At 41.7% G+C, this 14,998-nt stretch overlaps 1 protein-coding gene across 1 annotated transcript in view; it reads left to right on the top strand.

Moving 5' to 3' along the window:
- Window positions 1–6,040: 6,040 nt before the first annotated feature.
- Window positions 6,041–14,998, top strand: part of LOC104544912 (netrin-G1-like) — a 126,254-nt gene continuing 117,296 nt past the window's right edge. The window contains exon 1 of the mRNA XM_010189917.1: window positions 6,041–6,286. Coding sequence (XP_010188219.1) covers window positions 6,041–6,286 — 246 coding nt within the window. The remainder of the gene's footprint in view (window positions 6,287–14,998) is intronic.

Here is a 14,998-nt window from a genome sequence, read left to right on the forward strand (position 1 = left end):
GGGGGCGAGGGAGCGCAGCAGCCCGGGGCGGCTGAGGGCAGAGGTGCAGGGGACAGCCCCGCCAGCCGAGGAGCAGCGGACGGGTCGCTGGTGCTGAACCTGGAAACAGCCGCTTCCCTTACATCGGAAATTGCAGGCGGCTTTTCTAAACGTCCTCACACACAGAACCCCTAACGAAACCCCACATGGCGGTGAGCAGCGCAGATCAGCTACACCCGATAAAACAGATGCTTTTGTACTCTCAAAGTTGGTGCGTGTGCATTTTTGGCCTCTGCTGAACATACTTTTATTGTTCTGCAATCAACTTTTCGATATTCTGGATCTGGTGTGCTAGGAGCCAGCCTGACTTCTGCGGAGATGTTAGCAGAGACAGTGAGTGAAACAAACGGTGGAGATGCTTTTAAAGAGGGAATAAATCACTGTCTTGCCTAAGGACAATGCGGTTGAGGATGAGCAGCTGTGGCCTGGGCAGCCCAACGAAGGGAAGAAAACCACAATAGAACTTTCCCTGGTTTGGTTTTGGTTTTTTTTTTGGTGTGTGTGGGGGGGGAGGGTTTGGTTTGGTTTTGGTTTTTATTTGGAAACAAATAAATATTGAATCCTGGCATATTTTTGGAGCTTTGAAGGATGTTTACCATAGAGTTTCCAGCAGTTAGTGGTGATATTCTCATGGAGTCGTGGACTTTGCCATCAACCCTCAGCCCTGTGACACTGAGCAGAAGTGGCACCAACTTTCTAGCTACGTATGTAAAATCTGGCAATAGCACAGAACAAATTCAGGATCCAGTAGGCATTCTGGTTTTGAGGCTAGGAACTTACAGTTAGGAAGTCGTCAGCTCACACCACAACTTTAAAGCCTGGTAAGCCCTGTACCCCAGATATGCTGCTTGAGGTGTGTGTATTACCTTACTGAGGGTGAAAAAGAATGACACAAAACTGCAACCACCTCAAATGCTAACTTAAATTCTGAGGAAAAACTCTCAGAAGAGATTAATGCTAGGTACAGAGTTAATTAAGGCTATAAGCCACAATTTTAAAGATTCTAGAGGAAAAACTTAAAGCAGCTACGTATGAAGACTCTAAATAGCTGAAGTGCTTTAACTCCATGTGCTAACAGCTGATGATACCTGGCAATTAATGGCAGCGGTAGTGTGAGGTGTCACTCAGCAAAGAATGATACGGGAAAAACAGAAATATTTTCAATATAGAGCTGGTTTTTGGTAGCAGAGTGCTGTATTTTATTTTCTTCAGCCAATAGGTATTGACATTTTAAATTCCTCCCAGGGCAAAGAAATCTTTTTCTGCTAAATAGTTAAATAAGCTGGATAAAAATAGAACCTAAACTTTTTTTGGAGCAGCAATGGTTTGGAATATACTGTATTTTATACAAATACAGAAAGTGTGTATTAAATCGTTCAGTACAGGTTCCTTTCTTGTTTGCATAGATAAATAATTTTGCATTTATAAAAGGGGTTGGGTTGTTGTTTTTTTAAAAATATCAGAGCTTTGTATGTGCCAGGTTCAAGTTGTCTAGGTGTAGCAAGACACCTAAATACTTGGGGTTTATTAAATGTAAGTTTCAGGTACAAGGATTAGTTCTGTTTTGTGATACATGTTATTTCATGTATTCTAAACTGGTTTTAATAATGAGTAACTATAGTGGACACAAAGGATCTTTTTATCTGGGTTGATTCAATATGTTTATCTGCTGAAGCTGTTAGGGCTACAAACTTAAAACATGTTTCTTTTGGGAAACCCTGTTCTGCAGATGCAGCTGTTGGGAGGTGGCCACCAGCACTCCATGCCTTGCTGAATTATTTTAGCCGGTTCTCCTCAGGCTGCCCTGCTTTATAACGACTGGTTTTGGCTCTCTTTTTCACTTGTGCGCGGTGACAGTGCACACTATCAAATGCATGGTCTGTCTGAGAGGCGATCGCTTGTTATTTCATTACCTCTTTGTAAAACGCTGCCCGAGGTATGTGTATTGCCTTACTGAGAGTGAAAAATAATGACAAAAAAATACTACCTCTGCTGTTTGCCAAGGAGGGAGGCCAGGAGCCCACCCATGCCATTTGCACAGTGACTTCCTGGCTGGGAGTTCGTGCAGGGCATCCGGCCGATGTGGTTTGTGCGGAGGGAGTTATCTGGGGAAGGGGGTGGATTTTCATGATGATGGCACAAGGCAGAGGAGGAGTGTTTGCTAACAACCCCAGATAAGATCTGGAGTTATTCACCAGCACCAACTTTGCAGAGATGTATTTTAGCTGGTCCATGAAGGGGGTATCTGCTCGGGCTGCAGAATTAAAACACTGCATGAGGTGTGACTTACCCACCTGGAAAGGGATGCATGTGCTCAGAGCCACCTTCACAGGTGATTTTTAGTCTGGGGTCAGCTGCGTGCCCTTCTTCTCAAACAGCTGTAGCACACTCTGTGGCCAGCACTTTGCACCTGCTGCCTCCCAGGTGCCTCCTGGTGTTTTCCGTATTGCAGAGGCTATGGCACATATGGGCATGTCCAAGGCCCAAAACGTCCCACAGTTTATATGGCTGTTGCCCCCCAAAGGAGATCTCCAGAAGCAGTGTGCTGTGGAGGCTTTGCGTACATTAGCTGTTGCCTTTCCAGCAGTTCATGGTCCCCTCACCCTCAGTCAGTATGGACACTGCTCCCTCTTTGCCACCCCCATGGGCCCCCAGTACACAGGGTGTGTGACAAGCAAAGCACCACAGGGTGCAGGAGATCAAGGCACCAGGTGTGAGTTATCCCTGATTTGTTCGATTGCTTCTTTGTAAGGTCAAATGCACAGGCATTACTGGGGACAAAATCCCATCTCTCTGTGTTGCCCACAGCTAGAGGCTTGGCGCTATGTGGCTGGTACAGCTGTAAACTTTGGAAATGTTGTTCTAAGCATTTTTTTTACAGAATAATTCAAATAGCTGTGTCCTTAGCAATAGAGCACTGAAAGGTAGAAGTGACTCTGCAGGAATAAATATGAGCAAGACAAATCATATGGCTCCATCAGAAAAACCCCAGCAGCGCTCAGCACATGAGCCTTAATGTGCGTTGGTCAATATCTTTTTCTGTATCAATGGAAGCTCATTAAAAGAAGATATTGCAGACTAACTGAGCCATGCCGTATTAGTTCTTGCCAAAGCTTGACATTTTTAATACATTAATAATATGTCTGTAATGTAATGGAAAACTATTAATCAGAACTGGTTATATGCCAGAAATTTAAGCTATAATTGGCTGCTTCTTGTCAGGAGTGTCTGTCGTACACTGCTACAGCTGCCTAATGCTCAGATGTCTTGCACTCCTCTGCACTTTTTCCTTGTCAGTGCACTAAATTCGATCGATGTTACAGTCTATAATTCTGTGTAACGACCATCATTATGACTCTGGCTTACTTTAATAAGAATTCGTTATATGGGAAGTATTTTAGCACAGCGTGTTAAGGTAGTAACTTACTTCACATTATTTTAGTCCTATCCAGTCCTATTTATTAGTGGATCCGAGTCTTAAGCAGTTATGAAAGGTCACGGGTAACTGAAAAGCTAGCAAGGAAAATATTAAAGAAAAGAAATTATTTTGGCATGAATATACAGTCTTGTAGTCTAAGGATAATTAAGTAACTTCTTATTTCTACACAGAAAAATAATATTCACCTACTGTTTATTCCAGCTATGACCAAGCCTTCTCTAATACAGAATGTTTTGATCTGTCACAAATTTAAAATAATTTGACTTTTTTCTTACCAGAGCAGTTGCTTCCCTTTTGTATAATGACTGTTCTAAGCTATGTTTTTTGGGGGTATTTTCTTCTCCTGTAAAATAGTAAAATACATTGGAAAGGACTAGAGGGGAAGAGTGTGAGATGTCTTTAGAATGACATGGAAAATGTTCACTGAATTACTGAATTCCAAGATAATAAGTAAACATGCCCACTGAAAACAAAAAAGAATGTAAGGTCACTAAAAAAGCAGTGGTACTACACAGTGTGCTTAAAAAAATTTCATTTTAATTTGGTCTTAGATATTTCTGCTTTTGTGTCAAATTCAAATTTGAAGCCTAAATGTATTTGAACTAATTGAGAATTGCTATGGCATGAAAATGCAGATACTCTCTGCGTATTCTGATAAAATATATGAGAGTTGTATGGTAACACTTGATAAAATGAATATAATGGAAAATTGCATTTACGTCCATACGGCAATTATTGTAAATTACTTTGCTATGGAAACACAATTCAACCATCTGTTGGCATTTCGTAGTGTCTGTAGTCTAGCTCAGTTTAAGATGAAGCGTTATTTAAATATAGGGAAGCCGTTTGCAAATAGCTTTGAAGGTAAGTTTTGAAAATGCTAAGTGGTGCACTAAGGAGCTCACCAGGTCACGTATCGTTTCCCGAGGTTTTGGGGTATAGGAGCATTCATTACCCTGACCGTAATTTAAAACTGGGAACAAGCGAAGCAGGCTACAAGGAGTGGTGACGTACAGTTGTTTCTTAACATCTGTTTGGTGGGTTTGCTTAGATGTTAGCAACCAGACACAAAGAACGCAGAGGTGTTGTGGCGACTGGCTGAAATCCTTATCCTGCAGGGAGCCCAGCGCCTGAGCTCTCCTCAGCTGGCACAGGCTGAGAGAAATGACTTGGAGTTCCTAGCCCTGGTTTTCCTTGTCTGTGTTTAGGGAACTTTGGCTTTGAAGTTTCACTTATAGATAATTTGCGTTTTCACCTGTGATTTTTAGCCAATGTATTTTTTAAGTTTGCCTAGGATTTTATACCTGTGTGATTGAGGTAATAAAAACCAAGGGAATTTCTAGCAGCTTTCTGAAGAGAGGAAAGGGGATATATCTACTATGAAACACTGAGTACACAAGTACCCCCGTGCCCAAACCTAGGAAAATAAGACTGCCATAGCAGAGAGGGAAAGCAACCTTATAGTAAGCTACAAATGAATCATTATTTTTATCAGTAGTTTAACAGCGTGATCAGTACAACACAGTTCAAAGAAGAAAAAAAAAAAGGAGCAAAGCTCTTCCAATGCTATTGAGAAATTTCAAGGAAACTGAAGCATGCTTACAATGTATTTGTTACTTTTCAAAAACAAACAAACAAAAATTTGAGAAATGCATAAAGCTGTTGGAGCTTGCTGAGGTCCTCTTGGTAGCGCTGATACCCGTCTCTGTGTCCCTTTAATAAAAGAACCTTCTTGCTGCTGCTTGGTGACTCTGGGCTGCCTGCTCCCCTGCCTGCACAATCTGGGCAGTGGTTGAGCTTGGTAGTTTGCTCTCCAGTTTTGCTAGGGTGAAAATACGGTTTTGGAAGCAGAAACCTGTAACTCACCTGGAATGTTATAAATCTGTCGTTGTTAGAGAAGAGTTCAATCCTTCATGTCAAAATACTTTTTACTGTGAATGATTTTGGTAGCTTGTTCATGCTAGCACAGCACCCACAGTAAAGGTTATCCATATTACACCAATTTGCTTTATATTGCATCAAACCTCCAAAATGTCAACATATCATATATTTTGTAATGCATTGATTCTTGGACAATAACTCTAGCTCTTATTGTTTCTAAAAGGGTGCTGGTGCCAGAGGAAAAGAATGATTGATGGGAAACAGACACCAGCCTGTAGACACTCATCCTTTTGCTTCGGATACTGACTTATCAGTGCATCTGGGCATCCCCTGCAAGCCCTGAACACGGAGGATCACTCAGGGTTATTGACAGTGTAGCTGGAGACCCACAACTTCACAAATTATTATCTGCTATTGGACATCTTTTACAAGAAGCCTTGACAGATAAATTATAAGACAAAGGACAAGTGCTGCGTTGCTGTGAAAGGCTGTCATCGGGGTCTGGATGACTTCTACCAAAGTCTTCAACTAAGTGAAACAAACACCCTATCCTGATGCTTCACGTTTGAGTTGGAACCTATTTTATAAAAAATATACATGCTTATGTATATATATGTATAATCTATAGATTGCACATCAGTACTGAGCATCCTTACAAAGGTGACATAAAAGGATTTAGAAATGTATTTGTCAAGATTCCTGTCACTTCACGCCCTCTGGGTTACCGTATCCTCTGTGATGCAGCACTACCCTTCCGTGTGGGGACACTATGATGTGTGTAAGACGCAGATTTACACAGAAGAAGGAAAAATATGGGATTACATGGCCTGCCAGCCAGAAGCTAGAGACATGATCAAATACGTCAAAGTGACTCTGGATCCCCCGGACATAACGTGTGGAGATCCTCCTGAGACTTTCTGTGCAATGGTAAGACAAGCTTTTCATTTTGCTTGATTAGTGGATATATGTTTGTGGTAGATGGCTTCAAAAGAGAAGCCCTATAGCACATGTATAAGTATCCAGGAAAAGCTGCCTCATATTCAGAACTTGAAAGGTTCTGCTGAACAAAACACTGAGGAGTACATTAAGCCGGGGAACAAGATGTTCCGCTTATGGGGCCATAGCTTGACTTTGTTTTAGTTCAGTGTTTCTCTAGATCAGCTTTTAATCACTTAAACGAAAGCAGCATAAAACTCCTAGCACGCTAACACCTAACTGGGGTACATTTGCCTGGATCACAAAAGACTTGAGTGAACTGGTTCCAGAATGGTCACCTGAAAGCATCATAGCATGGTATAATCCAGCATCATTTCCAAACATGAGATAGTTGTTAGAAACTCAAACTGCAGAAGCTTAAAAAGTGGTGGTAGGAGCTGGGCTGGTGGAGTTTTTCGGGCAGCATCTTTGGAGCCTTGCTACCCCACACAGCAGGTATACACACCTGCCTGTTTGGACAGGGCAGCAAGAAACACCCTCAGGTGGGGGCCAACTCTACCAACTACTGACGGCTTTCTTCTTTAACTGAAACTGTAGGCATTCAGGCCAACTAAGAGAGACTGAAGTCAAGCTCCTTAATTTAGATGCTCCTAAAATTAGAGACTAATTTTGGAAGTGCTGGGCTTGGTCAATAAGGTATGAAAAACCAGGCAGACATTAAATACATATGTTTTACAGCTATGCCACTCCTAAGTGTTTGATAGATCATGCTGTAAGAGGTTATATGAGTTAAAGGAAGTGTTCAACTTATGGGTTAACTTGTTTCTCCTCACAAACATGGAGAATTAATTTTCTTTGTCACTGAAAATTTCTGTTAAATATTGAGCGGAAAATACAGTATTTCTTGAAAATGTGAGTTTGAGCTACAGAGCATATGTACATACATCTATGAATAAAGCACTGGAAATGTACATCACTTTACCTACCAATAATTTAGATTTGAAAAAACCAATCAGTTTTTGTAAGTGAAGTTATCGTAACTGAGAAGAGTCTGCAAGATACTTGCCTGTGTATGAATCATCATTGCTGTGCGACAGCATCCCCACAGGAAGGAAATTTGCTTTTAAATGCCTTATGGTATCATTTTCAACCACTACTGTTCTGTAAGGAGTTCAGGTCCAACCACACATACATTTAGGGCATTATGTGCATGGATGCAGCTGCTTCCCACGTACATTATGGTAATAGCCACGTGATAAATTGTGGAGCTACGTGAATAAATTACATTAACTGTGAACCTCTGACTGCACCACTTGCTCTCTGCCCACTAATCCATCTCTGCTGATGTGGCTTTGACACTCTAAACCTCCGAGCAGTTTCAAGCAGCCACTGTTTAAAAACAAATAAAAGCAACGTGCCCCGTGTAATATGATCTTTATCTTGAAATGTGTTTTCTCCCTCAGAATAGTAATACTTGTGATTTAGCCCAGAATCAGTGATGTTTAGCAACTCATCATGTAAGTGAATAAGAAAAGTTGTTCTTTTAATGCAAAAGAAACTGCCCAACAAAACTTGTTTCTGCCTTTTAGTGAAGGTAAACATTGCAGCAGTTCTGGTCTTAAGTAATTTTTCAAGTTTCTGAATGCCTTGGTTGTCAGTCCTCTCTCTAGTTAGAATAATGATTTTAAAGGAAAAAAATTAAGACATTTTGATTAAATCTAAGTATTAAAAATGGTGCCAGAACTCCTGAAAATGTTTGACTCAGCAAAGTCCTTGATGCTGTGATCAGGGATGAAAGTTTGCTCAGGAGTCACCTGAGGTGACGGGTGTAGCTCACTTGCTGCTTAAGCCCTTGAGATGCAGCAGGTCACCAGAATCCCAACACAAGGAATAGAGAAAGAGGAAGAACTGTAGAGAGGGACAGAGACCACACACAATGGCGGAGTGTATTTAGCAATGTGACTGACTCCTACATGATGAACTGTTGTATTTGCTTTCAATATAGATGTATATTGTGCACATACACTATATTCATGTATGCATTGGTAATAGATTGATGTACTTGAAACACTAGGAAAATGACAGAAATATATGACATTCCTGAGGTACTGCACAGAAGCAGAGCACTCTTAATCCCTAAAAATGCTTCATGTCTGTATTATAGCTGCATGTAGAAATTATGCATTTCCTTCCTTCAAAACGAGTTTTTAGATATTTGTAGGGCTAAGCCTTTGGTACTTCCCAATGAGGAGATCTTTTAATTTTTGTGTTTATTTTTAGTTTTGGAAAGTGAGTTAAGAAGATAGCACTGTCATACTTGGAGAAGGTGGGCGGTGGAAAAGAGTGCGTTCCTGTTAGGCATGTCCTTGCACTAAAAAGTCCTGAATTTGAAATGACAGATACAAAGGTTTCTTTCAGCACAGTGAAGTGCAAAATTCACTTATACAAATCCTTGAGTTACTGTTGCAAGTATTGGATATTTGCATGCTAGACCTGTGTACCAGTGTGTAGTTATTGAAATCAAGTTAACGCTCAACTGTCTTCTGGTGATTCCTTGGAGACTGGGATCCTTTCAGATACCCTGACAATAAGCAAGGGTACCAAAGAGCCGAGCCTGCTTCTGCAGAAAGAGGAGGAGGTTGAAGTAGCCTCCTGTTTCATTTCCATATCAGTTCTCTAATCAGGCTTACTAAGTTTCTGTTCACCACAGACTACAGGAACTAAGGTGCTAGCTGTTGAGTCAGTGTCAGCTATCAGTGTAGTACAGATTATATCCCTGAAATACAACCAGACCGAGAGGTTAACCCAAGTCCTGCTGGGTATGGTAATTATGGTAAAATCTAAGGCAGTCTGTGAGAGGGAGATGATAATAATCTGCAATAACACAGTGCAATCATGCATTGCAATGCATGCAAGCATACAATACAGAGGAAATGGTCAGTTAATGGTAAAATTTGCCTCCTACTTATTTCTGCATATTACCCATGGAATTAAATGTTCTTACGAGTCCATTATGAAACTCTGTGAGCTTGTTGGCAGACCGAATACCGAGGTTTTGCACATGCAGATTTCACAGAATCACAGAACGTTAGGGATTGGAAGGGACCTCAAAAGCTCATCCAGTCCAATCCCCCTGCCGGAGCAGGAACACCCAGATGAGGTTACACAGGAAGGCGTCCAGGCGGGTTTTGAATGTCTGCAGAGAAGGAGACTCCACAACCTCTCTGGGCAGCCTGGTCCAGTGCTCTGTTACCCTCACTGAGAAGAAGTTTCTTCTCCAATTGAAGTGGAACCTCCTGTGTTCCAGCTTGTGTCCATTACCTCTTGTCCTATCATTGTTTGTCACCGAGAAGAGCCTGGCTCCATCCTCGTGACACAACAGATTTGTTGCAAAATGCAATGGTCCTCTTGTTGGTAGCGAAACTCAGCACATGGCAGCTCACCACTTGTAAGTACCTTTGGGTTTTCCCTGCAGGACAGCACCCGTAGGTATTACCGGGAACATGCACCAGCACAACTGTCCCACAATGGATTTTATGCAGTCTATTCTGAGAATAGCATTAGAGTTTCTGGTGACATTCAATGTTGACAACTTGTGAGATTATTCTGAATCCTCAAACCCTGGAGTCTTATAGTTTTGTGAGAGTATCAGCTTTCATCTAAAACATCATCTTTATATTCTTAGTCCTTCTGGTTGCAGAGAAAGGTTTGAAAATTAATCTGAAGCTCAGAAAGCAGAAGCTAAATAAATAGCCTTCCAGATTAATATTTGTTTAAAATCCCCTACGTTTTTAAGGTGCTCAGGATTTTTAGATCTTCGAAAGGATTTTGCTCAAGAGGAGAGACGCATCAAAGAAAGATATAAACAAATGAATGGCTTAGAGCAGTGAATGGTCACCATTTCTGGCTGTGGAATTGCTTGTGCCTGTAAGGAGGACGTGACAGCATCCTTCCCCAAGAGGTAGTACTCTTCCTGCCTGCAGGATAACCAGCCCCCTGTAGACAGGGTTGACAGGTCACCTCTGGCTTACCCGTACAATTTAAAGCAATCTCTGGCTGCTTAGAGTCAGGTCTGCATGCTGGCAGACAATGCACGTCTGCTTTCTGTGGCATTCCTTCGAGGAAATTTGGCTGTCCTTTATCAGTTGGACTGGATGGTCACGGCATTTGAGCCAGCGGGACCATTCCTGTGGGTAATTCATGAACTTTGAGGATTTGGCATTAGTAAGAGTGTGTCTGGCATCATACACTTACACTTAGTTGGCCTGAGAGGAGAGGGAAGGGAAAGAATAGAGAAGAGAAAGAAGCTACTTCACATTTTCAGAACTGCAGGACTCACTTTGCAGAGATACTGGAAGCAAATTTTAAAGTACCTGGGGATGCTAGTTCTTGTGGCCTGCAGCATTTCAGTTTACTAAACAAATCTGCTTTAAATCCGTAGGAGTAACTAATGGTGAAATCTCCTACTTCCTTCTTTGTAAGTGCTTGTTACAATTTCACAGAATTCTGTCAACTTAGAAGCAAATCTGACTTTTCATGACGATCACTCACCATCTTTTGCCCTACAGGAACAGTGCATAGGTGTCTTTCAACTTCTTTATTTCTAAAAGGTTTGCCAGCAGTGCCCCCGGTACGAGCATTGGGAGCCCCCACGATGCTGCTGATGGCTCAGGGGTCCCTTCTCCCCAGAACCACACCTGCTCCTGTGCTGAAATCCAGCCTTTAGCATGGGGTTTGCATTCAACCCACAGCCAGGATTAGTGTGCAAATTCATCACGAACTTAACCAGGGGACTCCTAGTGGCTATTGCTATAATTTGCAAACTGGAGGCGAATTAATGTTACCAACCTGTGTTTATGGCTGAAATGGCAACATAAAAATACAATTTTCTGCTTACGTTTAGACCTAGCTACCATAACACTTATCCCACATCCCAGCGGCTAATAAATGATGAAATTATTGGCAATTATCATTGCCTGCAGCTAACTTTCTTCATACCTTACACAGAAGCTTGAAAAGAAGCCTACAGACAGAAGTCCTGTGTGTTTGTACAATTTATAGAGCAGAAATGCTGATGACTGTAGAAATTTGAGGCCTTGAGTGCTACTCTGTATTTCATAGCCAATCAAAACTAAATTAAGAAACAAAGACTATTAAAAAGTCTTCTGTGCATGTAATTCTGGCATAATATTATGAGGTGGACATTAAATTTTTCCCTCTGAGAATTTCTGCATCATTAATATAGCATTCCTTTAATTACAAGTAGGCTTATATTCTTTAAAAAAGGGAAAATACCCCGTAGTGTAGTTAGTGATATCATTATTATGTTTTCTGAAATAATTAAATGAACAGATACTCTTCTGAGTAACATATAAATCAAAATGTGAAATAAAAATGTATTTTCAGAAGCTTTTTGGCATGCATACATGCATTCTTGGGTAAGACATTTTAAAACAGTGTTGAACAATACTGTTCAGGGATGCCGATAAGAAAAAAGCTTTTTTTTCTTTTATGGACTGAATAAGGACATACAATCCTTCATTTCAGTTCAATTTCTGCAATCTTATTAGGTAGCGTGGGGTAGAATGGAAGCAGGGAGTTAAAGATGAGGGTACTGTTACTGTCTTGTTTAATGTGGATTTTCATAGTTGTACACTTTCAAAGAATGTACAACTGCAAGTTATTGCAGACATTATTTACAGTACATCCATCTAATTTGAACTCTTTTGAGCACTTTAAATTAATACAAGTGTTGCTTTGTCATTGTTGGAAAAAATCTTATCCTTCAGGGAGCAAACTTTTCCTCTTAAGTTATGGGTATTTCATTTCATTTTTAGTACCTCAAGACCTGTATGGTGAGCTACAGCCTCCCCACCCCTTCTGCTCTGCCCCGAGTCGGGCAGGACACCACCACCCCACTGACATGGCTGTTCCCAGCAAAGCCCCACTTCGGTCCTTGTGTTCCAGCCCCAGAACAGAGCAGCTGGCAGGACAGGAAAGCGAGGAGCACACACCATGGCCTCTGCTCCTGCCGTGCCCCCCTGGCTCCCTCTCGCTGCTCAGCACAGAGGCAACAGCCTACCTGTGTCTTGGTAGCAGCCCGCGGACACTTCAAAGGCACCTTGTTCCTCAGAGCTCTTGGGAAGGGATTTCTTGGTTTCTTAAAAGAGAAAAAAAATGGATATACTTAATGATCGCAGGAATTAAAAAATAATGGTTTGGTAAAATGTCTTTTCTTCCAACTGGATGCAGTCTCAAAATTAATAATTTCTCATAAATCGAAACTGAACATTGCCGGTTAAACAAATTTGCATTTTATTCATTATCACACATCAAGATACCTCAGTAAATCACTAACAAAACTCCATCCAGTTGAGCATTTTTTCTCCTCAGTGACACTTTGGGTACTGGAATGTTTCCAAACTTTAAACAAAGCAAAAGCACGCCCACAAAATACTTAAGTTGTTAAAAATATTTGGGAATAAACAAAGTCAAGGTCTTCTGTTTTTTTCAGCTGCAGAGCTTTAAGGCACATATCACTGCTATGCAGGAAAGTGCATCCTGTTAACAAGATGTGTTTTGTATAAATACACTTCATAGAAACTGCTTAACTGCTGCTTTTAACACTGCCTTTATTCCATTTGGTATTTGCTCTCCTATTTTGTTTTTTCCCCTGAAGTTAGCTGGAAATATTAGACATTTGTAGCTAACACAATGATCAATAAATGATTATTATAATAATACTTGATCTTGGAAAGCAAGGAATTATAACATGCCATGTGAAATTTCAGCAGTAACAGAAATTTTTTTTAGAGCTTCTGTCACCTGTTAAGAGCCATGCAGTGCACATATTTGAACAAAACACAGTTGTGAAGATATCCCTTTTACTGATGGGTTATTGATGGCCTTATTTTAATTTCAGATTGATTTTGTTTGTTGGTTTGGTTTGAGTTTTTTTGTTTTTATTACTGGGGAGAACTTGTTTCTTGAACACTTTTCTCCTGTCCATAAACAATTTCAAGCAGGGAATTCCTGGAGGGACAGCACGGTGGTTGCCGCTGGCTGGGAGGTTTGTGCTGGTAGAGGCGAGATGGCTCACAGCATCCCTGCACTGCCCACTGCTGCTGCACTGTCCTGGTGCCCCGCTGCATCCCCACCCTCTTGCTGAGGGTGATTTTGGCTTTGCAGATGAGGATCTTGCAGATATCTGAGCTGGTGTCCCTCCTGCTGTCCTCAGCACCTCACCCCCCCCAAAGCACCTTCCCCCACTGACTGAGGTGGGTATCTGGGGGAGCTGCCCAAGTACTCTGCGGGAACTTGGGCGTTTGGTGTTGTGTAGGTGTGGAAACTACAACAGCAATTTTATAAAGAAATAAATGGCTTCCACTGTAAAATGGATATTCTGACACCCACAGGGGAATCTGAATGGCTTACTGTTAGTGCAGCTGGACCAGAAATGTCCCCTCAGCAGCACCTTTAGTGCCACCTTCTGCAATAAAACAATACTACTTTATAAATAAAATCTTTACTAGCAACATATTGTAATTTGTACCTCTTCTGGTGAAGCAGAGGTGATCTTGAGCCTGTGGCTCACTGCAGGGACTCTCCTAACAGGACTTGCTGGAGTACAGAGGGACAATGCAGTAAAGCAGCATCCTGATGTGCTTCTTGTTTGGGGTAGGACAGCACATCCCCCCAAGCCTCCTGGGCTGACGTCCCATGGCAGCAGGTGACTCCACTCCTGCTCAGCTAGAAACTCTGAATTGAGATTTATTTTTTTTCCAGGGGACGAGTAAGTCCACCTTTCAGCAGCGTGACCTTTGCTTTCTAACTTGCTGGCATCATGCAGTCAGCCTGGAAGAGCAATGGTGCAGTATCACCTCCTTCACAGGGAGCAGCCGGTTTGCTTTCGCACATTTTGGTCAGGGGCGTGATTCCCCATGGTCCCGAGTAAGCTGTGCAGTGTTAGGCTTTTCAGGTTGCTGTCTCCTGTACAAGGAGTGTGATATTATATTTCCTCCTGCTGTGATGGACAAGTCTGAGAGTGCAGATTTTGGATTTCCTTGGCAGAACTGAACAGAGCTACTTTTAGGCTGCTGAGGTTTGTCCAAGTTATCTGGACAAACATTTTTCCTTCTTCATTTAGTACCTGTATGTCTCAACCCCAGAGTTTTGTGCTTCTTTCTTGCAGGGCTTGTACTTTGTAACAGCTAAGAATCACTGGAAACCAAATACAGGTTCCTGAGGCACTTCCATATATTTCAATTACCATTTGTAAGCATCTTAGTTGAAACAAAGCCAAGTGAATTCAGCCAAGAGTTCTGCAAACCCTGTGCACATCAGGACAACCGTTCTGGTTAGCAGGCTCCCCTGGAGTCCATGGAGAAGGCAGAAGTCAAGAAGTTGACTCCCAAATAACAATTTTAACATTTAAACACTTACATTACTTATAGAGCAGCTAGTCTTATACACAGCCCAAGTTGCCCCATGCAAACATTCAAGCCCACAGTATTCTGCCAGAGCATTCAAGAAAAACTAAACGGATCAATGTGACCATAGTCAGGTGCTCTCATCCCTCTGCTCTGTGCTGTGGAGCAGGGGCAGGGAGAAATCAGACAGGCATTAGCAGTCCCTGTTGACAAAGTATGGGAATTAACCATCACTTTATGCAAGGATGAAAACCTGTCATTTGTTTTTATCCAC

This window comes from Mesitornis unicolor, unplaced genomic scaffold, assembly GCF_000695765.1.
Source record: "Mesitornis unicolor isolate BGI_N332 unplaced genomic scaffold, ASM69576v1 scaffold4248, whole genome shotgun sequence".
In the NCBI taxonomy this organism is placed as follows: domain Eukaryota; kingdom Metazoa; phylum Chordata; class Aves; order Mesitornithiformes; family Mesitornithidae; genus Mesitornis; species Mesitornis unicolor.